At 34.9% G+C, this 24,818-nt stretch overlaps 2 protein-coding genes across 7 annotated transcripts; both read right to left on the reverse strand.

Moving 5' to 3' along the window:
* Positions 1-1,829: 1,829 nt before the first annotated feature.
* LOC143447358 (uncharacterized) lies at positions 1,830-11,674 on the reverse strand. 3 transcript variants are annotated; one of them, XM_076947421.1, is made up of 12 exons: positions 11,490-11,674; positions 11,330-11,381; positions 9,200-9,273; positions 8,871-9,039; positions 6,960-7,046; positions 6,811-6,873; positions 6,428-6,589; positions 6,144-6,236; positions 4,722-4,820; positions 4,361-4,453; positions 2,983-3,102; positions 1,830-2,769 (listed from the first exon to the last, which is right to left on the reverse strand). In XM_076947421.1, the coding sequence occupies exons 1-12, from the start codon at positions 11,529-11,531 to the stop codon at positions 2,516-2,518; spliced, it is 1,308 nt and encodes a 435-aa protein (XP_076803536.1). In that variant the 5' UTR covers positions 11,532-11,674; the 3' UTR covers positions 1,830-2,515. The 3 variants fall into 3 exon arrangements, with proteins under 3 accessions (XP_076803536.1, XP_076803537.1, XP_076803535.1); XM_076947422.1 differs by having other exon boundaries at positions 1,830-2,733; positions 4,361-4,456; XM_076947420.1 differs by having other exon boundaries at positions 4,361-4,456.
* Positions 11,675-14,554: 2,880 nt separating this feature from the next.
* Positions 14,555-19,378, reverse strand: LOC143447328 (uncharacterized). Of its 4 annotated transcripts, none has more exons than XM_076947375.1 (8): positions 18,631-19,378; positions 18,201-18,267; positions 17,891-18,095; positions 16,877-16,939; positions 16,432-16,596; positions 16,142-16,234; positions 15,456-15,566; positions 14,555-15,367 (listed from the first exon to the last, which is right to left on the reverse strand). In XM_076947375.1, exons 1-8 carry the CDS (start codon positions 18,858-18,860, stop codon positions 15,189-15,191), a joined length of 1,113 nt encoding a protein of 370 aa, XP_076803490.1. In that variant the 5' UTR covers positions 18,861-19,378; the 3' UTR covers positions 14,555-15,188. The 4 variants fall into 4 exon arrangements, with proteins under 4 accessions (XP_076803490.1, XP_076803492.1, XP_076803491.1 ...); XM_076947377.1 differs by having other exon boundaries at positions 18,360-18,738; XM_076947376.1 differs by lacking the exon at positions 16,142-16,234.
* Positions 19,379-24,818: the final 5,440 nt, after the last annotated feature.

Genomic DNA, 24,818 nt, shown 5'->3' on the forward strand with positions numbered 1-24,818 from the left:
GTACAACTTGTTTTGGCCTGCTTTTCCTGCAAATTAAGTTATAGCGAAACTTCTTCGATATCATCATTACGTCCGTTGCCCTAGTAGATATCTCCAACATCCTTTGCTTGCAAGCAATATGAGGAAATGTTATAGAAATTTTATGCTTGTAAGTTTGTATTCTTTGAAACCGTTTATGTTTTATACTCATTGAATTATAAAGAAAGTTATATATGTATATATATATGCATATATCAATAAAACCAAACCGTGGCTTGCTTAACCCTATTTTAACTAGGCTTGGCCTCTCCCGCACACAGTCACAGCAAAACGTGGCGTACAGTTGTATTGTTTGCTGTAGAAACTTGAAATTTGGTGACTTTTCCTAAAAAATGTTCAGCTATCTGTCCATGTTTGTTTGATAAAGTTGGATTTTGTAATTTATGAGATATTGTGATATTTTCATAATTTTGCTCTCTCTCCGCATTGAAGCGTATTACTCATTTACGCACCACTAACTCGACTAAGTATTCTCTTGCGTTCTCTTCTCGCGGTCAGCTGGTTTTCCTCACAGCGGGGGCGCGGCGTAACAAGAAGAATTTATAGAAATGTGTCACTTTTAGAAATACTTAATTTACACTAAATTCACTTTCTTTAGTTTTACAATTATGATGTATACAGGAAGCCAGATGATTTTTCTACTAATCTGTAAAAATCCGATCAGTTTACGACGTATAGTTTTCTAGTAATTAACGATTGAAAATGTATGTGCGGGGTCGGCCACACCTAGTTAAAATAGTAAAGTCGCGAGCCTGGTTAGTATAGGGGGAAGAAAGCTTGGCGTTGAATTAATTATTCCTTTGTCATTTATACCTGTAATATAGATAAGACGTTTTAGTCGCAATCAACAAGCTATGTGTTATCTGGTGTGATAATTTAAAACAGCAGCATATTATGTACAAATTAATGTATCAACTGAATATCTTTTATTTAAAAGATAAAATGTATAAAACATAAAAGTAACAATAGGCTAAATTCGATTTCTTTCCTCGTTTTTTTTTCTTTGAAACCAACGTGTTTCAATTTTTTAAATGTTGTGTCGTCAATTGTCATGAAAATTGTTTTTTGGAGTTTAAAATGTAATTATATTTAAAGAAATTGCTAAAACCGGTCAAAATATAGGTACGCAAATGCAATTTAAACTCTCAGAAATATTCGGTCGCATTGTGCATTATCGGAATACGGAACTCACTGGCACTGGCACTGACCCTGAGAAGTTATTTTAGCAACAGTTTTACAAAACATGAGTAGAAAAAAAGTGATCAATTAGAACAAAGGCAGAAAACTAACGTAAATGGCGGTCTCCACACTTATAGGTATTATATAACATATAGCCTAACGTATAGCCTAACAGAAGACCATTAATTTTTCTATCAAGTAATTTTATTCTGTGCATGTTAAACGCAAATTATTTATGAAAGACGACTGAAACTTAGACATGTAGGATACTGCGCACCTGAACTTCCTAGTAGTACTGAACTCACATCAGTAAGATCGGTAGGCTCCGCTATCTTGAATTTAGTTTTAACAACAAACCTGCAGTCGTTGTTGTGTCATATACGAACAAACACGACTAATGGATTTAACTGCAATTACAACGGTATAAATTTGATCTAAATATTAATAAGCTCACTATTAAGCCCAGTATAGCTCATCAATAAAAAAACTGTTGGAAGACCGAGAATTTTAGGTTTTTCATCAGTTTTTCAGTGCTATAAAAAACATCTTTCTCAGCTTTCTACAGTAAAATCGCACAGATGCACAAAGTGACTGACTTTACAAGTCCCCGTCACGAATGTTTTATTGATTGTCTGCACATCGCATAAAACAAAACTCAGGTGCTGAAGATATAGTTTATATGCATTTCGCTCATTCTATAAACATTACTGAATAAAGCCAGATAAGCTTTGCAGACGCAGTAAACTTATCGTAAAAATGGGTAACAATGAAAAGCAAATTTTAACCAACTAGCAAATCTTTCCCATATACTGTACAATACAATACTGTACACAATACTGTTTACTGTTTATAATACTGTATCTTGTAGAAAGAAATTGGCAAACCAAACGTTTTTACCTTTCTTTAAACCAAAGCCTATAAACTAACGTCTTTATTGTGTAACTTTCTTTTGACCCGAATTTCTTCATATTTTTACTGGTAAGTCAGTGTAATGTGCTTTTGAATTGCGCACAATTACCACGTTTTTTTCATAAGCAAGAACATTGGTTTTCATTTTAATTTTAAGTAACTTTTGAAAACTGTTGCTGACTGGGAATTGAACCACTTTTTGTGTAGAAATGTTAAGATCTGCAAAGAATTTTTAACGCACGACAACAATGATAATAATTTTTAGCATAAGTTTATAGCATTACGCAAAGCTACATTTAGAAGAACGAGCGGAAGCTATGATTCATACGCTGTACAAACACAAGAGCAACACCCAACCATTTGCCCAGTTACACTTCGGTATCATTTGTCAAACCGTGTTCTCCTGATGTAAAGACTGCATTTCCATTGCTTCTTCTTTGTAGCTGGTGCCATTCGTTTGGCCAGTGTATGAAGACCGTGTCAGAATCGGCCAACTTAGAATTCGACCTTTAAGTTTCTTCCAGTTTCCCACATTTGGCCGATATGAGGGCAGCGTCTGACTGTGTGGATGACATTCAATCTTTTTCTTGTGACTGTAAGGTAGCCCTGCATTCCACCATGGCATAGAATGAAAGTTTGAAGCTATCTCAAAATTATGGTGACCATTGTGAATTGCACTCATATGTTAAATTTATTGTATGTTAATCTTTATCAATTAATCTATTTGTATCCACTTCAGTTTATAAGTGTTTTTGAGTAATTTGTAATATTTTTGTATAGCTTCAGCATATGCAGACGCAATTGCTGTAAAAAAGGCAAAGCTTTAACAACAAACTAATTCAAATGTAGGCTTACCGTTAATTGTACAGGATTTCGTTTTATTCGCAATAGGTCGTAAATCTTCTTTGCTCTCGAAATGATTGTCGTTGAATTGTAAAGAACCGGATAAACAGCTCTCTCTACGCTCCATTTTAGCTGTATGAAGTCACATGTTACAATGTATAAACGAGCCCAACTCGGTTCCACCCGCAAGTTGAATAATTTTTTGAGACCAGCTTGTGTAAAAAACTACCTTTGTCAAGTGCACGCACACCAAGTGACTTGACTCTTATTTTAAGGTTATGAAAATATTAGAATTTATTGTACAAGTAAATGTCACAAACTTATACTTAGATTTTTTACCCAATAACTATCCACATAATAAGAAAATAGTTGAAAAAAGTAAAAAAGTAAATGTACGTACGAAAAAAAGTGCTGATGCAAAAAGTATCTTTTTTTGTTTATTAAACCCATTCAGTGATGGGATTCAAGGGTTTTGCGTGGATTTGGCAAACGCAGTATTCTTAATTTAGCCGGTGTTTAGGCGAAGTTGATCTCAATGTTTATTACCTCATATGTAGGCCTGCACTGTGATCGTCGTTTGCAAAATAATGTTAGAGAATACCTCTTTGGGTAAAGTAGATATTTTAAAATATTTATGCTCTATTTGAAAATAACCGTCATAATTTGTTTCAAATTCATTTAGTTTAATGCAACCCATTCTTTATCATGGAATTTGAATTAAGGAAAGTTATTGAACCCAGTTGCATTGACTACAAGTTAGAGTCGTCAAAAATTTACCACATGTATCAACCACTGAAGATACAGCTGACGATATTGGGACGTCATCACGCGATACGGTATAGATAGATACGCTATTAGTCTATCGGAGCTTGAACGAAATGGAAATTCTTCTATAACAGACGTCAATGATTTTAATACTTTGTGAAAGGTCAGTATATCGAAAGATATACCGGTAACCATTCATTGTAGAGAAAGTGGGCATGGTTTCGGGGCAAGTAAGTTTGTTGTGATTTTGCATTTTGTATGACTCTTGCATAGAGACTGCAAACTTTTTAGCCATATATCATGGTTTAACGCACTTTGGTTCTAAGTGCCGATATAGAAAGTCGTATAGACTTATCACTGTACTTGGAAAAAAGTGCATTTAATCGTGTTTTCGAAACGGTCGCTGATCGAATCGCAAGATGTGCTAGAAAATAGCTGTTTTTCTCATTTTGGTAGCAGCTTTGGGCATCAGTGGAGTTTCACATCTTGGCATTAGTTAGTTATAAGCAATTGTTAGTCATTCTGGTATAGGGCTAAAAATGCATTGCTCTTTTTGAATGTATAAATGGTCACCCTACCATCAAACAAATCGTTTTTAGTTAGTTTCAAGATTTGTCATTTATACCTGCGTCTTGATGACAATCATTCCCGTTGTTTTCTTGTGGCAAATCGTTAGCAGGATTGTTGTATGGCACATCTCGGTTTCTATATCGTTGTTCTTCTAGAAACGGCATTGTATGGTCAAGCAATAAATGTTGTTTGTAGCTTGCCACTAGTTCTATAACTTATTTTGTATAAATTAAGTTATGCGTTTTCACTTTTTCCCGGAATTTCTCAGGGTGAGTTAATACAGAAATTTATTGCAAGCAGGAAATTCTGCTTTTGTTTAATGCACTTGAGCTATCTGTTTCATTGGGAAAAAGAGCATTAGTTGAAACTGATACGTGTACACATGTACACATTCTTCTGTAAAGTTGCGTGTTTACCTTCAATGTCGTTTTTCACGTCAGAGATGCAACTTTGAAGAACTAAGGATTCTGCCTCAGCATGACCGTCGGAAAATGTGTTCATGTCTGCCATGTGTTCTGAATACAATATAGCTTATAGACACAAGCAAACTTTAGAAGGGTAGCCTAACCATAATTCCATCAAAGAAATAAGATCTACACAGAACAAAATCATAGAGCTATTGGACTTGGAGTTCATTTGAAAAAATTAAAAAGATAACAATTCAAAGGATGTTAAGACTTTTCTTTATTAAAACGAGAGGCAAAAACAAGTTGGCCTTAAATCAAAGAGTAATTGTCAATAAATACAGTATACTGGTGAAAGGATTTGTACTAATATGTATAGTGGTTGTGCAGTTATTGCTATAATTAAGTGGCAAAAAACGCAAATTCTTGGCTTATATATGACATAGATGGCGGTTCTTATTACGTCATAATAAAAGACACGATAGTATGACTGTTAATTGGAGCAACTAGGAATGAAGTGATTCCGGCGACAGACAAGTAAATAATAATAGGTATAGTTATAGCGTAGCTAATTGTATAACTGGAATATTTTACGTTAAATGTGCCTAAACTAGCTTACCGTTGGTATATTTTTGCTGGTTGATGTGGCTGCTAACCTACAGTGCAGTCTTGGCTGTTGGCTTTAGCCAAGTCCGGTACCGGTAACTACGGTAACAAGAAGAATGCATTACCAATTTATGTACTGCCATCTGTGACATTCCTTAGCTGAAAATAAACATTCTCTGCTACTAATCACCTTCTCATGGAGACCTATTCCATCCAAAACGCGTTAGCTACCCTACCATACCTAATAAAAACTCCCTGTCATAAAGCACATCGTTTTGACATTGTGACGCCACCAATTCTTCATATTTGGAGGCCAAATTTGCCATACAATTTTGGCAATTACAGCTTAACCACTGCATATTATATTAAAAATCCTTTCACCAGTATGTTTACTGACAACTACTCTTTGATTGAATGCCAACTTGTTTTTGGATTTGTCCCTCACTTTAACGAAACCATTCAAGTCAATTATGAACTTATTTCTATCAGATGGCAGATATTATAAGTCTCCCTGAAATAGTGGTTTTACTCTTTGTGGCCAGTTACTAGACCAAGAGGGAACTTGACTCCCTAAAAAGTATATGTCCCCTAAAAGGAGAAATTTTGTCCTGCATCGTTCAAAAGTAATGTATTTGCATTAGTTGTCGTTGGGCTCCCGTGAAAAAGTCTTCATTTTCTCTTGTTCCTCAAGCAAGTTATGGTTCTGACAAGTACCCAATACATTTCCAAAATTTTTGTATATACAACATATCCTGGAATGCATTAACTGATGAAGAAATGCGTTATATAGCAACTTTACACTCCATCCCATTGTCCTAGGTTGCCCACCTGGATCTGCAAGGTTATTGCTCATGTTATCCTCTTCAAACGAGTCGTTAGCCGTTGTGTTATGTCGTTCACCTTGATTCCTGTTTGGGTGATCTAAATAAACCGTTTTTACATAGTGTGAATATTGGCTGTCAAAGTGTCATTCTGCTTAACATACTTCGTGTACAATTTATTTGAGATACTGTTGTTATTCTGCATATGTCTACACATGTTTCTATCACAATGCAAAATGAGCATCAAACTGTTTTTTATTTGCAAAGTTAAATTTTTAATGATTCTTATACCTCCAAAAGCTGTGTTGGGCGTCATACACACATTGTTTGTTATGTAATATGTGGAATTATTGTTGCCCACGTGTCCAATGCTACAGTTTTGAATTTCATAAACGTTTGCGTTGCTTTCATTTGAATTACTCGCTGTTGGCATTTGAGCTTCAGGTCTTTCAGCTGAAATATAAGTCGGTCTTTGTCAACAAAGGAGTAATTTTATTGGAAGAACCAAACATTAACCACCTTACGAACCAACATAAGATTGAGCATTTCTTTTAATTACAATGTACAGCATGATATCTTTAACGGAATTGTACATTGAAAAAGCAAACAAAACATTCATGTTTTATTAAACCAAATTCAAAATTGGCTACAACTAAAACACAGGTTCTAATTACCATTGTGTTGATCTATCTCCGGCCTTTGCTCAAAATTCCCATTTTCATTTTCAAACTCTGCATCTTAAAATAGAAATGTTGTGAGCATTGAACAGGCACTTACTGAACGCATTATTTTTACAGTGATTTTTGCAAATAAAATAATTTACTATCGTTTCCAGGTGCTTCTGACTCTTCATCAGAGGTTTCTTCTATTGGACCTGAGCTTGTATTATTCGAATTATCAGGCACTGCATCTTCAATACAAATAACTAAGTGCATAAAAATCTTGTATTCAACACTTCATACAAGTGTATGTACAACATTGTTATGTTATCCAAATGAAAGTTTGTTTTTGCTTTTCCATTTTCTCTTTGATAAAGATTCTCTTTAACTTAACCCTATATATACCTTTGGGTGTACATTATAAAGGTGTACGTACAACATTGTTAAAACGTTAAGAGTTTCTCTTTACTTTTTCATTATGTTAGAATTAGATGAAGGTACTCTTTGAGCTGGGAATCTACAGCATAAAATTGCTATGCAGGGATTAGGGGAGACCGGGGCTAGTTGGAAAACGGGGTTAGTTGAAAAATCGATGTTTTACTATTCTCCGAACATCTTTGTAAATCTTTACTGCCCTTTAGTGATTGACAACGATGTTATCTATTTGCCATGTTAATTTTATTGGTCTAAGAGCAGAAGCAGAAGAGTGGCACACGTTTTTCTGTTTTTTTTACTTTGAACTAAAAATCGAGATTGTTGGTAAATTTCGTGTAACATAGTGCTTTAGAGAGATAAGTGAAAGTTCATTAGTCTATATTGATCGTAGGTGGCATGGTACCAGAAAAGGCAGAGTCAATTAAATTACCTGGTTTAGTGGCTACATAAAAAGTAATTTTTCTCTCCCATGTGCATACGGGGTTAGTTGGAAAATTTTGAATGGGGTTAGTTGGAAAGTAAGACAATGCCAAAAAGCATGGCATTGTCTTACACTCATTTCCACCCCATTGCTCTCATAAGCTGCAGCCGCTAGATAGGGCTGTTTATGGGCCTTTCAAGCGTTATTACAACAGCGCTTGTGACTGCTGGATGAAAGAAAATCGAGGAACAAGAATAACTATTTATGACATCCCTGATATGGTAGGGAGAAGTTTCCCCAGAGCATTCACACCAGTAAACATAAAAATTTGTAAATGCTTGATAAATGCTTCAAAGTCTGACTCTGACAAAGCACCGCCGCCACTCTTATCCGATGAAGAGGACTACTCAGACGGGAGTACAACAGACGATGAAGAAATGACAGAGGTTTTTCAACCAAATGACATTAAAGAAGGTGAATTTGCACTGGTCAAATTTTCTGCAAGAAAAAGTGTGCAGTACTACGTCGGAGATGTAAGTGATGTTTTTGAAGATGGGGACATAACCTTCAAATTTTTGAAGCGCTCCAATCACTTTAAATTAGCGAATGAGCGCCCCTAGTTTATTTTTCCTATGGACACTGACGAATCGGAATTCACTCAAAATTTAAAAGACATTGTATTCAAATTTCCTGTTCCTTTCAACAGAAGAGGAACGAAACGCTGTCAGCAGAACTTTATCTTCCCTGTTGACTTGTCGGGCTACAATCCACAATAGATTGATTGACATTCAAAGAACAGACACTTTTGAATACTGTATATAACAAATCGATGTATTTTCCAACTAACCCCGTGTGGTTTTCCAACAAGCCCCGGCGTCGAGGTTAGTTGGAAAACGTGACTGATGTCTGAAAAAATTAAAGTTTGTGCGTAAACCTGTAACAATTTCTGTTCAGTCTTTTGTAATAAGTTGTAGATCATCGTAGTCATTATGCCAGACTAGATAAAGATTTCGAAGATCATTCTGAATTTTGGTGGTTTAAATTTTCCTAAAAATTTTTCCAACTAACCCCGGTCTCCCCTAAGTTTATTAATTTAAAGTTAGTTTTAAGTGAACTGTTACCAGTTAGGTTAAATTGGATTGGATTAGCTGAGTGCTCGTTTGAGTGCTTTTTTAACAAACAGAAAATATATAGAATATAGCGTTTATATAACGTTTACCAGATTCCAAGCGACTTTTTGCTTGAATTAAGCTCGCTTTTTCCTGATCTTCGAGCTTGTCATCCACCCTTACTGATTCGCTGTCACTGTTTGTCGACATTTTTTGTTTCCTTGCTTTTTTCGATCGCCTCATAAATGGGTTACAGCCGCTTGCTTTAGCATGCTTTTTCTGCAGTTTTTTCACAAATGTCATCAATGTCATCAACACAATTTTGACTATTTTGGATATATGCAACGCTGTTGCTTGCAAGCAATACGAGTAAATATTATAGATGGTTATACAGTAAATATTAGATGCCTGTAAAGATATTAGATCTTTATGACAAAACCTTGTAACTAGCTGGTTTGGTGGAAATGACTTGAGAAGAGAAACTTGGTGTTGATTCAGACCTTCGCCTCTTATCTTAAAGATAAAATATAGTTCTTAATCAAGGGTAAGTTTGCTTCTGGGAATAAATTTCACCTAACCAAGTGGTAAATTTTCTGATTTAGGCTAATACTTCCAAATAACAAATCCAACAAAAAATGAGTTGGAAATGTCATAACATGTTATTATAGTCATGCCGTTAAACGACAAAAAAACCAAGCCAGTTTTTACTTAAAGGTTTGCATTGTTTTATCAAGTTTATCCTTCTGAAGGTATGTAATCTGAAACAATAGAAATAAATGTCTATTTTGTGTGTGAGGAGAAAGGATTTGCTGTTGAAAGTTTGCATTAGGGTAAATAAGATAAAATTAAGTCAAGAACCATATACAGTGAGACCTCGTTAATCCGGACAACTTCGTTTCGTCAAAAAATGTCGGTTTAGCGGGGTATCCGGATTATCGGAAAGTAAAAAATCAATCAATCTTGCAAATGCAGCACCGTGTTCAAAACGCAGTATGCACCTTACTCCAATTCTAAGTACCGACTTTCTGGCTGGACAGCAACTAAAATAAAATTATATTTTTTGTATGATCCGACCCAGTGTCGAACCCCAGAACCACCGTATTAAAGACGAATGCTCTCCAAGTGACGAACATGCGGCCGCAAATCGGTTTGACAACCGCTCTTGCATGGCGATGCATTCCGCCGGGACCAGCAGTCTTTAACTTTCTTTGACTTGTTTCCAATCTTTGCGCAATGCGATATCAAAAGCTGATAGCACGATTGAGTTACAGCAGTATGTCTTCAATAGATTGCCGCACTCAACCGATGTACTGTACGTATTTTTTTGCGACCGCGGAAGTGTTGTTTGTTACTGTTGATGAACAATTTATTTTTTTGTTTCTAAAATACTGTACAGTATTTCATAGTATGACTAAAAAGCTGTGCGGCTAAAATTTTTTACAAAGCGCAATGCTGTACAGTACTGTACTTTTCAATCAATAAAGACCGCAACGTTATTATGCGTAGATAATCGGCTATTGTTTCGTCAACTAACTACCCAGTGTACATAGTGTATTAGGACAATCGTGAATCATTTTCGCTTAACTGTTAATAATCCGGTTTATCGGATTTTATTGCTATTGATTTAGCACATTTGTTCCAAAACTTTTGTGTCGGAGTCGGACAGCGGGGTTTCCGGATTACAGGGGTAAAATGCATAGAAAGAAATCCGTTCCCGGCAGTTTTGTGTCGGATAGCGGGGATTCCGGTTGTTCGGGGTACGGATTAACGAGGTCCCACTGTATTTGATATAGCGTACATTTTGATCGTATAAACAATTATGTGTTATCGGGTGTGATAATGTTGTCATACATCCTACATTTAAAACAGCAGCGTATATTGTTTATATAAAATTACTAATTCTACTTATATAAATTATCGTATAAAATAAACTTTTATTATGTCTTACCAACGACATATCATTTATTGCAATCATGTATAATTTGCTATAACTTAAAACGCTAAAAGACTGCCCTAATAGCCCAGTAAGCCTATAACCTACACATGGTTGGCCTGAGAACATACGACATTTCCTGAAACTTTCCTCGTAATTTTTCGTTTTTACAAAGGATGGTTTTTAGTTCATAAAATAAAGCATATAGCCTAGTACAGTGGTCGGCAAACTTTTTTTGTCGCGGGCTCGCGGCCCAAAATACTGTTTCAAGAGCTATTGAAGGCCCACTACGTGAAACCACTACGACAAAACGAATAATTTAATTGTTAAACAAAAACATCAATCGCTTGTACAACGCAATAGCTTGCTACTAATACTTTGGTACTTTCTCAGATTATCGCATTACCAAAAGCGACAGGCAAAAATTGCGTTTTTTAACAGGAATTTCGGGTCAAAAAGAAACTAAATATACAATTATGTACAATGAATGTACGGCTATCACGCGGCCCACAACTACATGATAAAACTGAAATAAGAATAAATAGCTCACGGCCCACTAAAAATTGTTAAAAGGCTCACATTTAGGCCGTGGCCCACAATTTTCCGACCACTGGCCTAGTAGCTTATATATCCTACCTTTTCGCAAATTTATCAACTTTTTTCTTCCAGTTGAACTACAAGAAGTGCTCTGCAAATAACAGATTTTTGTGAGTAAAACTTTCTTAAACAAAAATGCAAACAATTTTAATTAAAAAGTTCCTCATTAAATGAAACAAAGCAGCAGGATTGGCCATACCTTTTTGCAAGGCTTGTTTTGGTTCTGGTCCATAGAATCCATTATCCTAGATTTCGTTTGAGTGGCTATACACCGGCAGGATTAACAATAATATAATCGAGTGCAGGAAGCATACTACACAAAATTTTTCTTCATTTTCTCCTAAAAGACATACTTGAAACAATCTACAGTATATGTTTCTTGCTGCTAGTACCCATAGTGATCACTGATTACTAATTCATAGGATTGTTGTTGACAAACGATGACGCAATGTTTGTTCATTGGGGCAAGGGCCGGATGACGCGCAATTCCTAAACCGTAATATGCCAATTTGCTGAGATAACTGAACTTGCATAGAAACGCTGACTGCACCAAAGTGACTGAAATGGCAACTGAAATGTTTTTCTTAGCTGAAATATACTTCAAAAAAGTTTTTGGATTTTTAAACTTTTTGCAAAGCTTTACTTATAATGCAATATTGTAAGATTTTTAGAAATTGTTATTTCAGGGTTCATCTTTTTATTACGACACTCGAAATCAAATTCGCTTTCTTAAATTTGCTTGCTTTTACTGCTTCGGAATGCATCGTATACGTGAGATCCAAGTATAAAACTTAGGCTTATAACCACTTTTGGCAACTTATTCACTGAAATGCAATTTGACAAACTCTTAGCCTTGAAGCAATGTATTCAAAGTTGAAATGTTTCTTTGTTTGAAATCTAAATCATCTCATACTTTTAGTTATCTAAGATCTACTACCAAAAAGCTCCAAATCTAACAAACAGCCTAAATTTAAGCTTTTCGTAATTGGTGTTATAACTGATTAAGTATCGGAAAATCACACTGAAGCATGCAGTTAATAACTAAAGCCTTTTTTTCTCTTAATGAAAGACTTTAATTTGAACGTCACCTAACCAAGGGCGAGAACTGTCAGAGTTAAGTAAATCCACAGTTCCGCATTTTTCAGCCTTCAGTGCGATAACTGTAAATATAACTTCAGCGGAAAAGCAAACACAAAATGACCTGCATGAAACATCTCACGAGTACAAGCTGACTTATAAAATACTATTCGAAATAAAAATTGATAGATAAAAGTAATGTCCGCGCATTTTGCTTGTTTTTTCATGAAACTGTTTGCACGAAAGTAATGTTTTCTTTGAAGACTGTTTCACCAATCGACGTCGAAAGTGTGTTTAGGAATTTAAAATATAGTTGTCAATAAACAAATGCCAAAAACAGGTCAAAATATGCTCAATTGCATTTTCAACTTGAGCCCTTTTGCGCTATTGTAAAAGAGAATTCACTGCGCTGCAGTTACGTTCGTTTTACCTAACCTTTATTAGCAAAATAACGAATCATAATGATGGCAAGAAGTTAGGATCATCTTTTCATTCCACGTGCAATGGCATAGAAACAACGGTTTGTTTAGCAATGGACTCAGTAGAAATAGAATTGATAGAGCGCTAATCATACTTCTATACTAGCAAATTTTCCACAAATCTTACATATTTGGAATAAGAATTCGCATACACATTAATTAATAATTAACCAGGATTTCGTTTACTGAGCTCCCACTAATTGAAGCTCAAAACGGAACGAAAATCATTGTTTAAACAGGGTGTCGCAAAGTTTGCTATAGCTAATACGGGAGATGGGTGAATAATCGGAATTAACATTTAACGTTATTTTGGTAAAGTAACTTAGCGTTGGCTTGCTGAGTATAGACTACAGCAGTTGTTTTGTAAAAACATTTGTGCATTCTGTACTTGACTATGGCAAGTTTATTTTTCGTATGCAGCTGAATAGTTTTTTACTTTTTGTAATGGTTTATAATTCTATTTTCTTAAAACTTTTACTATTGTGATTTCCTGCTTTAGGTTCGGCTGCATACGCTCCAACTTCAGTATTAATATTACTACTTATTAGATACACTCATACTGTATAAGCAAGATTTAATGTCGTTCACCTTTCTGTAGTTGAGTCGACCCTATACTAAACAATGTGTATTTATGATCGCACTCGTTCACTCAAAGATTCAAACACAGAAACGCACAATGTATCATGTTTGTCCTGGAACTGATGATATTTCAAAGATAAACGTAGGCCTATCTTCAAACTGTGACTTAACCATGTAGGTAGGCTATCTATTTTAATCACTTTTTTCCTATAGCTAATGTTAGACTTAACTTTGTTAATGAAATTTTGGAAAGAGAATTTTCAATATTCTGTGTCATTTTGTTGTGCTTAGTTTATATAAACTATATAAGTTATTACAGAATTTTAATTTTAGGCATTAACGAACTTGATAAATGAATAGACATGTTTCTGCCCAGTTAGGTTTTCATTCATGTGGGACTTGAACTTTCCCTGGTTTTTTTTTCAGATGAAAAACGCCACAAGTTGCATGTATAGCTTACTATAATTTAAATTTAAGGATTTCAAGCTTTAAAAACATCGTTAAAGTTTGTTTTATTCTTTTTACCTTACAATATGAAACTTATATAGGCCTACCCATTTTTGACAGCCATGTCCAGCAATAGTTCGATAACAAAATAAGACCGAAGTCTAACAGAATAATTTATTTTGTTCTACAAATACCAAATTAGGTAGGCTACCATAACTTTATTTATGATAAAAATTAGTTATAGTTTGATAAATTAGTAATAAAAGTTAGCTAGGTAAAGATTAAAAATTAACAGTATAAAGGCTTTTCCTAAACAAATTGTAAATAAGCGTGCAAATATCAGTGAAAAGTAATCATTTAGACTACATTTCAGTTTGTTCACGCCAAGAATTTCACAGAAACTATCTATGCCTATCGACAGACATCTTTCAGCCAAAATATTTTGTACATTTCTATAAGCTTATATAGCTTAGCCTACACACCTAGATTTTAAAAACCGATCACTTTTTATAAGAAAGACTTCTTTTAAACACTGCGGACAGATGAATGTTTTGTTTGTGTTTTCACGTTAAATTCTGTTCAATTCATCATTTGTTTCGATATTTAAATTTTCACTTCCATCGAGTGTTTCACGCAGTTAGCTATAAACTACTACGAATTTGTATTAATACGAGCAAGGGCGTAAAATTCGTGTGTGCTATTTGAAAATGCACTTACTACTTCCACAGTCATTATATAGGTACAAAAAACAACACAAAAATATCGATGACGGTGTGGCTGCAAAAAGCTAACATAGCCTGGAAGCAATTTCTGCTCAAAGCGTACTTTGGCATATACTGTACAGTAAAACATAATTTAAGCTATGTAATTAAACTATAATTCTCAACAGGTTTATCGCCAATCGCTATAGCGATCCAGTCACTATATCTCTATATATGCTGTATAGCACAAAAGGCTAAAACCGTTTTCATAAAACCTGTATTTTGATCTAACAAAAAAACGTAACATATCATGCAGGGCAAGTCAAATCACATACCGTAACTTAAAAAAGATAACGCAAAGATTGCTGTATTCGCACATACAGGCACTAGGCAGTAAACTGGTACAATGATAGGCTACAATCACTTCCGCTACCTTTTTATACACTTTTGGAGTTACCAATGGTGAAATGGTTAGCAATCAATTTCGAAAAAAACATCCAGGCCACTACATTTCGAAAGTTTTTGAATTATAAAAATGAAATAAGAATAAAAAAAATGTCTTTCACTAAGAACGTGTTGTGTAATATAAGTCCAAGCAAATCTTCAAAGGATTCTCTATAAATTACGCATTTCGATAAATTCTGGTCCATCTTCTGTCGGTGGTCCGTAACCAAATATCCTCCAAAACCAAGTTGATGAAAACGAACGTTCTTTATTGAGGTTATGCGTGAAAGATGAAGAATTGTCATCGCTTGTAGTTGTTTGATTCTGACCGCTTAATGCTCCTGAGCTATCTGTTTCATTGGGAGAAAAGAGCAATGTTTGAAACTTACACATGTACAGGTGCATAATTACAATTCTTATGTAAAAGTCAATATTTACCCTCAACGTCGTTTTTCAAGTCAAGGATGCAACTTTGTTCAATACTTGCAAGAAGTGACGAGTCTGACTTAGCATGATTGTCGGGGAAAGTATTCATCCATGGCGAGTGTTCTGCAAAGAAAAATGTACAGTTATACGCAAAAACAAACTCAAATCGGGCGCCCATAATAATTCCATAAAAGAATTAAGATCAACACAAAACAGAATCATAGAAAATGAAGTTCGTATAAAAAACAAAAATAATAACAATTCAAAGGCTGTTAAACTTTTTCTGCTAATGAAATTGTTCAAGTTGAGTACGGACTTATATCTATCGTGGTATTATTCTGTCAACGATCTTTCCCTTAAATGACGTTTTAATCTTTGGACTAATCTATTAATCAAACTCGTAACTAGCCCGAGGGGGACATAAGCCCCTATAAAAAATCTGTTACCCCAAGAAAAATTGTGTCTTGCATGTAGTTTCAAGGTAATATATTTGTTCTAAGCTGTCGTTCTGGCCCTTCCAAAAAATCTCTACAGTTTCTTGTGCTCCAAGCTAATTACGGACCTGACAATTACCCAAGAATCTTTCAAAATGTTTTAGTATGACATTTTCTGGAATGAATTAATTATTTAATGGAGAAGAACGTTGTGTTGCAATTTTGCAGTTTAAGTCATTCATCCCATAGTGCTGTTTTGCCTACCTTCATCTGCAGGGTTATTGCTTACATTATCCTCTTCAAACGAGTCGCTAGCCGTTGTGTTATGTCGTTCACCTTGATTCCTGTTTTGGTCATCTATATTAACCGATTTTACACAAGTTTGAATGTTGGCTGTAAAAGTGTCATTCTACTTATTGCTTGCTTTGCTTTGTTAAATCTACTTAAGATACTATTGTTATTCTGTATATATCTATACATGTTTCTATCACAATGTAAAATGAGCAACAAGCTATTTTCTATTTACAAAGTTAAAAAATAATTGATTCGTATACCTCCAAATTGTGTATTGGGCGTCGCATACACATAGTTTTTTATGTGATATGATGTGGAGGAATTATTGTTGCCCACTTGTCCAATTTTGCAGTTCTGAAATTCAAAAATGTTTGCATTGTTTGCCGTTGTGTGACTTGTTGGTATTTGAGCTTCAGGTTTGTCAGCTGAAATATAAATCGGTCTAAGTTAGTACAAACTGAAGCATATAAGCTTTGTCAACAAAGACCTGATTTTACATGAAATGTTTGGTTATGAAATAACCAAACATGAACCACCTTATGGACCTACAAATATGAACCATCATAAGAGAGTATATTTTTTTAATTATAAAAATAAATATAGCATGATATCAAACTGATGTATACATTGCAAAAAGCAAAACAAATATTCACTTTTTGTTTAACCAATTTTAATAATAGCTACAATTAAAACACACGTTCTTACCATTGCGTTGATCTGCCTCTAGCATTCGCTCAAAATTCCCGTTTTCATTTTCAGACTGTGCATCTTAAAATAGAAATATTGTAAGTGTTGAACAGACACCTTTTGGATACCGAGAGAAAGTAACAATACTGTACAAACAATAACTCGTATTAAACTAGTTCTCGGTACCTTCACCGTTGCTTAAAAGTCCAAAATCAAGCTGGCCTTAAAGTAAGAAGTTGTTATCAATAAATATGCTGGTGAAAGGAATTGTACTAATACGTATTGGTTAAGCAGTTATTGCCATAAATAAGTGGCAAAAAAGCAAGTTCATTGCTTAATTATGACATTGATGGCGATTCTTATTACGTCACAATAAAAGAACCAACAGGGATTACTCAGGTATTTGGGTCAAGTATGACTAGTATGTTCCTTCTGACAAGTAAAGAGTAATATGCATAATTATATAGGCGTACTTAAATGTATAAAAGGAACATTTTGCGTTAAATAACCCTAAACTACTGTAGCTTACCGTTGGTGTATTTGTACTGGTTAGTGTACATGCTAACCTACAGTACAGTGCAGCTTTGGCTGTTGGCTCTACTATAGCCTAGTCCGGTACCGGTAACTGCCGTAAAAACCAGAAAGCATTACCAGTTTATGTGCTCTTATCTGTGACATTCTTTAGCTGAAAATAACTGTTAACTGCTACTAATCACCTTCCCATGGAGACGTATTCCATCCAAAACGCTTAGCCACTCTACCATAAATAATACAATCCCCAATCATCAGACATATTTTTACATTTATACCTGACGTCATGACCACCCTCTCGTCATAATAGAAGGTCAAGTTTGCGATACAACTCTGGCAATTACTGCTTAACCACTGCATATTATTAAAAATTCTTTCACCAGTATGTTTACTGACAACTACTCTTTGATTGAATGCCAACTTGTTTTTGGATTTGCCTCTTACGTTAAAAAATAGTAATCACGTTACGTTAAAAACTTTTTATCTTTAAAATCTTTTTACCAGGTTCCACTTGTCTCGGTATGTAATTTAAACCAGGGTTGTATTGTTGTTCAGCTGGAACTCCCGCTGCATCGTTTAGCGCTGTAATGGATTCATGCACGGGATTACCGTCGTTATGTGTCAAATTTTTCTTCGCCTTTCTTCTGGATCGTTTTGACTTCTTTGCGAAGAGCGGCGATAAACAGCATGACATTTCGAACTTCTCCTATATATTAAGTAAATGCCGATACTATTTTCGTATAAACCTAACTACGCACATTTCAGTTCTGGGAAAATAGTTTAATAATGATTGCTGGAACATTTGTCTTACTTTGTTTATTCTGCTATAGACGTGTTTCAAATGGCTATACCTAACACCGAGTTGTTCCTCTTTTGTTCTTTGTGTAAATAAATGAAAACTTTTAGTTAGTCATAGATATATTAGCATTTAATATATACAAATAATGTACACTGCATTTCTAACACTTACATCGATGTGCAAACATAATACAAAAGCACTTTAATTTTTTTAAACAATTGAATAACATAAACCAGACAAAATTATTTCAAAGCCTTTCACTACTTCACCGGAAAAAATCCTATGTTTCAAGCTATTTTTCACAGTTTCTTTTTGACCATTCTTAAAATTTTGTAACATAGTAAACTAAACTTAACTTAAATTTAACTTCTAATTTAAATATATCAATTAAACCCCGAATAGCTAATATCAACTTTTTGCATATCAATTCTCCCACACTAACCGTCTATCTTTAACATCGGGCCGTGTGGTCTTTACTGACTTAGAAATAATCACTTTTTGTTTCAAAATGCATTCCATAGAATACAAAACTCTTAATTTGGCCGATGAAACTAACGCAACACTTAAAAAGATTGTGTTATTCAGAAACGTTTTTAACTTTTTAGTTGGCAAAGGAAGTGATGATCTTGATAATGATGATTCCACGCGAATCTGATCTCGCATAACATTCATTTCTGCTGAAATCTTTTATCGCTTACGAATGCACAAAAATTTATACTCCGATCTAAAATGGATGGGAATATTTTTATTATGAAAATGATTACGTTTAAAAGTGTTGCAATTTTCAAGTTGTTTAGATATCGGATGAAGTTGATAGGTAATATTAACACTAGAATGTCTGTTACTCTTGTGAATAATTACCACCGCAGTTAAAAATAGGTGAAATATTTCATTCTATCAGGGCCGACGTTTCTGCTAATTTCCCGTTCCCTATCGCGGTTCTGCTAGCTCTCTATATTTTGACAGCAATTGTGAGATTATACTAGACATGACAATCAAACCAAATCTTTTACAAATATCTTATCAAAACATCAGTTTGTGGATTCTGGTATACCCTACTAATATACGAAAAATCAATACCAAGCTTACACCACTAACTGCATAATGTTTATTCTGCCACAACTATATAGCATGCAGATATAACGATGCAATCCTAATATTCTCCTGGTCAGCAAGTGCTAGCTGCAACAACTATACACACACTATACCTGCTGCTGATGCCTGCACATAAGACAATCAGCGGAAGTACATTCTTCTTTGTTGTTACAAATAGTACACTCTAGGAGTCTAGGGTAAGCTGTTAAAGAGCTCGCATTATTATAAGGTTAATAATTACCAAGATAATTATTTGAACTTTCGTGTACGTTTATCCATTCACGTAATTTTTGTTTGTAAATGGTGCAATCTTTTTTCATAATTTGTTGGCATAAGCGAAAACGGCATGACGTCATAGGATTCAAACATACTTCGGAAACATTCTACACCAGCTTTCGTGAGCTATTATTTTTTTTGGAGTTATTAAAAAATGCATTGGTTCATAGATCGATCACAGAAGTAAAATAAATGGTTAAAGTAATCGGCACTAGACTAGAAAAATGAAACAATGTTTAAGTGAGCAAAAAACTATTTCTGCATTTAACACATTTTTTAACTTAATGCAGCATTATTTTGTGGAAACTTTTGAAGCTGTAGTAATAAGCCGTTGCTTTTTCATTTAAGCTACTATTCCTGTTAGTGCATCGCACTTCTATCAATGCAAACTTGCTGACCCATTTACCAATACGCTTGATAAAGAAGTGTTAGTAAAGCTAAAATAAATCTTCAAAGTGATATACTGCACCAAACGAAAGAAAGAAGTTCTATACTGTAATAAAAACTTTTGTGTTTCCCTATACGCACACTTAAACTTTTTTGCAAAGTAATTGCACCATCTATCATAAAAAACACAAATAGAACTTTGCCACTCGGGTGCGCTAACAAGGCAATAGGAGAAACGTAAATATAACTACAGAGAAATAATATCAAACCACAGAAGATACTAGAAAGTCGTAATCAAGTCATCGAACTCGAGTCGCAAATAAAGTATTTTGGAAAGAGTGATTTGAGTCAAATCAAGTCATTTATGCAATAATTAAAACAGGTCTCCAGGAATGTCAAGTCTTTGCAAAAAGCTACTCGAGTCCGACTCGAGTCCGACTCGAGTCAACTCACTGGCTCGAATCATTACAACTTTGGAAGACAGAAGTCCAAAACCTAAATTTATTGATAATACCAAACGTTTACTGTAATTTTGAGAGCTTGGTTTCTTAATTCTGTGAATTTTATTAAAATAACTTCAAAACTTTTCCTAACTTTCAATTCAGTAGCCTACCGTTTTTGATTTCCAAACAAAAGGGTTAACATTTTTTAAATTTACAGCTTTTATCAGGTTGTTTCAAACTGACATGAAGACAATATCCTATTTCATCGCAGTGCAAAAATATGTTTTACTTCAGAGAATAAAAGTTTGTCTAAACCAGGATCTATAAAACTTCTCAGCGCCGGCTATTAAACAGCAAGCCACCACTGGATCGGCTAAGTTTCACTGGCCAGTGTGGAGTAAAATATAAAATTAAATTCAGAATCAGCTTGTCAGCTCTGCAAGCTGATTCTTTCATATTTCTTTCAGAGGATGTACGTTGTCCCGGCTTTGCTATACCAAACTAATTTAAACCGATTAACAAGTATAACTTTTGCTGATTGCAGAAAGTTTCAACTAACTATAATTGCATGTTTTGCACGATGCCGTTGTTATCCAACTTTCTTATATCTTAGTTGTAGAATAGATAGGTTTTGATTTTTTGTTGTACTACACACACCGCAACAATTGCATATAATGGAACTGGTTGAAGAATGACGTTTAACATGACCCGCTTGGCTCCCAACCACGAACTCTGTGCAGAGGTCAGAAAAAGACAGAAAACACGTGCCAGCTACATCAGAAAGTGAGGCTAAACATATGGACTACTATAATTATTTTGAAGGGTACATCAAGCCGAGATTAAGTGTGCATTGTACGCTGCTACATTGTCATGTGTATCCACTGTTCTTTTGTAAAAAATAAAGAAATGAGTTTTCAAATGCTTATATGATTCACTACTGGACCACACACAACAGCCCATTGTAAAGTATAGTGCCGATTTAGTAATCCTACTGTGTTATTGACGTATGGCATAATTCGATTACGTTTCATATCACTTAATATTAGGGGTGGTCTCACTTAAAACAGGATATCAATATTTTTACTCAAAATTAAATAAAAATATCCGACGAAACGCAAGTATAGTCTGTTTTTAAAATTATACAAACAACTGCATTATAGTGGAAAGACATATTGTCCATTGGGCCATGAATAACGCTTGACATCCGAAATGGCTTAATTTTGACCAAATTTCGGTTCATTTGCGGTATTCGTTGGCATCCAACTGAGCCGCCGCTTCCGATAACGAAGTTCGCGTTTAGCTTGACTCGAACCTTCTTATTATCGACATCGAATTGTTGAGAGCTACAAGGAAAAATAGTTCGAGTTTTGCCACGATTTCGGAAAACGCGATACCTCATAGTAAGGAACTTTTGTTTATCTTTTGGGAGAGCTCTAACGGTAAAGTGTATTAAACTACCAGGGTGTCCGTCATTGGTTGAGTATCATTAGTCGATGCGGTATCACGCGGTGCGATTGGATCACGCTAGGTTGCGCGCATTGACGCGTTGGCGCCTGTCTAATTCCACAATGTCTCAATCCATTCGTAAAAATTATGGATTGATAAGTGAATGAAATATCATAAAGGGCATAACGGCTAGCATATAGTTGTCAATGTATGTGATGGTGAAAGTTGTGCGACAAAATTCTACTTGATTTAATGTTTGCAATCTGTCTGCGGTGTATATATATATATATATACATATAGGTGTATTTAAAAAAAATCCTAATGTTTTCAATTTTATCGTAGAAATAAGATTAAATTGAATACCACTATGTACCTTTATAATGGAGCTATAACGCTTATAGAGCGATTAAAATAGTAAATTCCTACGCAATACTCTTTCTCCAAAATACTAATTTCTAATCAAGTTTCCTTAGGATATGTTCGTTTAATTTTTTTTTATTCCAAAAATAAAAAAAAAGAAATACCCATTAAAAGTCATCACATATTACATTAAAACACATATGTTGTGTATAGAGTGATTGTGATCCCTAGATGGGTTATATGAGTAGTTTCACTTTCATTGAGAATGGTATGGGCAAATTATGTTTTATCCAGCAATGCAAGTTAGACAACCTACAGTCGAAAACACAACTATACAAGAAAACTAATGCGGGCAGAAGCAATTTTCTTCGAAAAGAGAATTGGGTCTACATAGCAAAACACACAATAGAATTTACTAATAGGGACCAATTGACCATTTCTCCCGTGTGAAATCATAATGGCTATTCTTTTCGCAACGAAGATACACGTGTGACATAATATTTTCGTCGTTCCCGGATAAAGAAGTTGATGCGTTGAACAAAGAACCAGTAAGGTGTTGAGGTCAAACGAGGATAAGGAATCGGATTGGTCCAGGTGATTATGGATTTTGCTTCGAATTTGTGTCAGGAGACAATACTTGGCAGAAGAGCAATCTTTTGTACGTGTTACATGGAAATATTTTAAGTAACGCTTCATTGCTGATCGCTTCGAATTTTGTTAATGGGCCAAGTTTTGCATCAGCGTTTTAAACTAATAAGTACCGGTGGCCATTATCCAAGACTGAAGCTAAACTTTAAGATAAATTTGATTTTGAGCATTTTTCTCCCTTTTAGCGTTTGAAGAAAACGCTCAATGGAAATCCGCTTTTGTATTGTTGGTTGGTAAATGACATTTTATAACCAAATAGTAGTCATTGATTTTGCTCTTCGTTTATTGGCGTCTGTGCCATGAGCACGGAAACACAACAAATGACAAAAAAACTGAGTTAATGCTGATCATTAGGTATTCACGCGCCAAGTAACTGTCACCGGTTCTTAGTTTAACTGAACCCATCTTAATCAATATAAAGTGATTTGATGAGTAGGTTTCGAAAGTTAAAAAATTGTATTTGTCCGGCTTTCGCGACAGTACAACTGCCATCTTTTAAAGGCTTCTACTTGTGGTATTGTCTTAATGGCTAGCCATCATGCTAATCTACATAAAATATATAAAGCTACAGTCATTCCATACATACAAAATTATGACATTGACTTCAACTTGCTGAAAGCGGTAAAGCCGAAAAGGGGCCGCTTGTCCACTGGGAAAGATTTTATTATCGATAATAACATTTACCAGCTATGGCGGCCAGATCGGCGTAAGCTTTCATTACAGAAAGAATTCTAGCATGTTGCAAATATAGAAATTTCTTTGCATTTCCCGTGCAGGAGGCTCAAGACAAACCGCTCCGTTTCTTAGTTAATTTGAAACGGGTTGCCATTGGTTACAGGCCAAGCAAACCTCAACGGCGCAGAGAATTCGACACGGTTGATATTAACTGCCGTAATAAGCTAAAAAGTAACTGGTAATGGAGCGTGTGGATAAGCAAAAGAGATTAACGATTTCAAGGAGTTGCTACAAATGCAATTGTGCGCCCTTTGCATCTTAAAGTGGTTAGCGTAATTCGCTTAGGGAATTTGAATTGGGCTGCGTGCCCTGTGCTTGTTTTTTCCCGCAATTAGTCCTAATAACACAAAAGGAATGGCAACCAACTCTTGTAGTGCTATCGGCATATTCAAACGACAAAAGTTTTGTCAAAAAAACTTAACACTTTGTTTTTACTTGAGATAATCCCTTTACTGTGTGATGATAATTTTCTCTATCAAAGTGATTTCAGAAATAGTTCGATTAATAAAAAAGTCAACATCGATTAATTAAAGTTTTTATCGTGGCAAGATCGGAAAAATCAATATTTTTTTAGTATTTTTAGCCGGAAATTTTTTACCCATTCCTTTGAAACAAAGTCGAACGTTTTACTTCAAAACGAAACAGCGACCTTACCGTAAACCAAAACAATTACCTGCGTTCTAGAAATGCAAATACTCATTTTGAGGAGAGCGGTGCCTTTGAAAATTTTGAAAACCTAGTTTTCGAATAAAGTCTCCCGGCGCAGAATTACCTCAATCCATTTTGAAAACCTGTCAACTTCAGTGCATGTCATTTTGCGTCTTTGTGACTTTATAATGCTCATTGTTCCCTAATAGATGTAAGCTTGTTAGCATCTTGCTTCTACAAAGATTACTCAGCACGAAAAACGACACGCGAAGTCCCACTGTGGCGTAACAATAGCATGCATGGTAACGTAGTCTCTGCCAAATATGTTTGTTTAAGTCTCGCTAATTGACATCTATTGGCAAGATTTTAACGTTTATCAGCTTGGGTAGTGACGTAAACAAATAAAGTCTTGTTACTTAACAAAGGGCTAAATATTTAGACGTCTTTTCGGTGAAACCCAAAATCATGACCAGCAATGGAAAAAATACTACAAGACACTCCATAAAATGTTCAGTCGAAACAATTAGCGTTGAAAAGTATGTTGGGATTACATTAAATACGGTGATTATGTATAATAATGTTTCTTAAATAG

This window comes from Clavelina lepadiformis, chromosome 2 (genome assembly GCF_947623445.1).
Source record: "Clavelina lepadiformis chromosome 2, kaClaLepa1.1, whole genome shotgun sequence".
Lineage (NCBI taxonomy): Eukaryota > Metazoa > Chordata > Ascidiacea > Aplousobranchia > Clavelinidae > Clavelina > Clavelina lepadiformis.

What these genes read in the sequence shown, in the direction of transcription:
- LOC143447358 (XM_076947420.1), bottom strand. Translation starts at nt 11,531, where the DNA reads ATGGATTCTATGGACCAGAACCAAAACAAGCCTTGCAAAAAG. An exon ending in CAATAACCTTGCAGATCCAG is followed by an intron (nt 4,821 to 6,143) that starts GTGGGCAACCTA and finishes TATTGTATTCAG; the next exon opens with AACACATGGCAGACATGAAC. An exon ending in TGATTGTCATCAAGACGCAG is followed by an intron (nt 3,103 to 4,360) that starts GTATAAATGACA and finishes GACTTCATACAG; the next exon opens with CTAAAATGGAGCGTAGAGAG.
- LOC143447328 (XM_076947375.1), bottom strand. Translation starts at nt 18,860, where the DNA reads ATGAATGTTATGCGAGATCAGATTCGCGTGGAATCATCATTATCAAGA. An exon ending in CCCGATGTTAAAGATAGACG is followed by an intron (nt 18,268 to 18,630) that starts GTTAGTGTGGGA and finishes ATTTACACAAAG; the next exon opens with AACAAAAGAGGAACAACTCG. An exon ending in TCTATAGCAGAATAAACAAA is followed by an intron (nt 18,096 to 18,200) that starts GTAAGACAAATG and finishes CTTAATATATAG; the next exon opens with GAGAAGTTCGAAATGTCATG.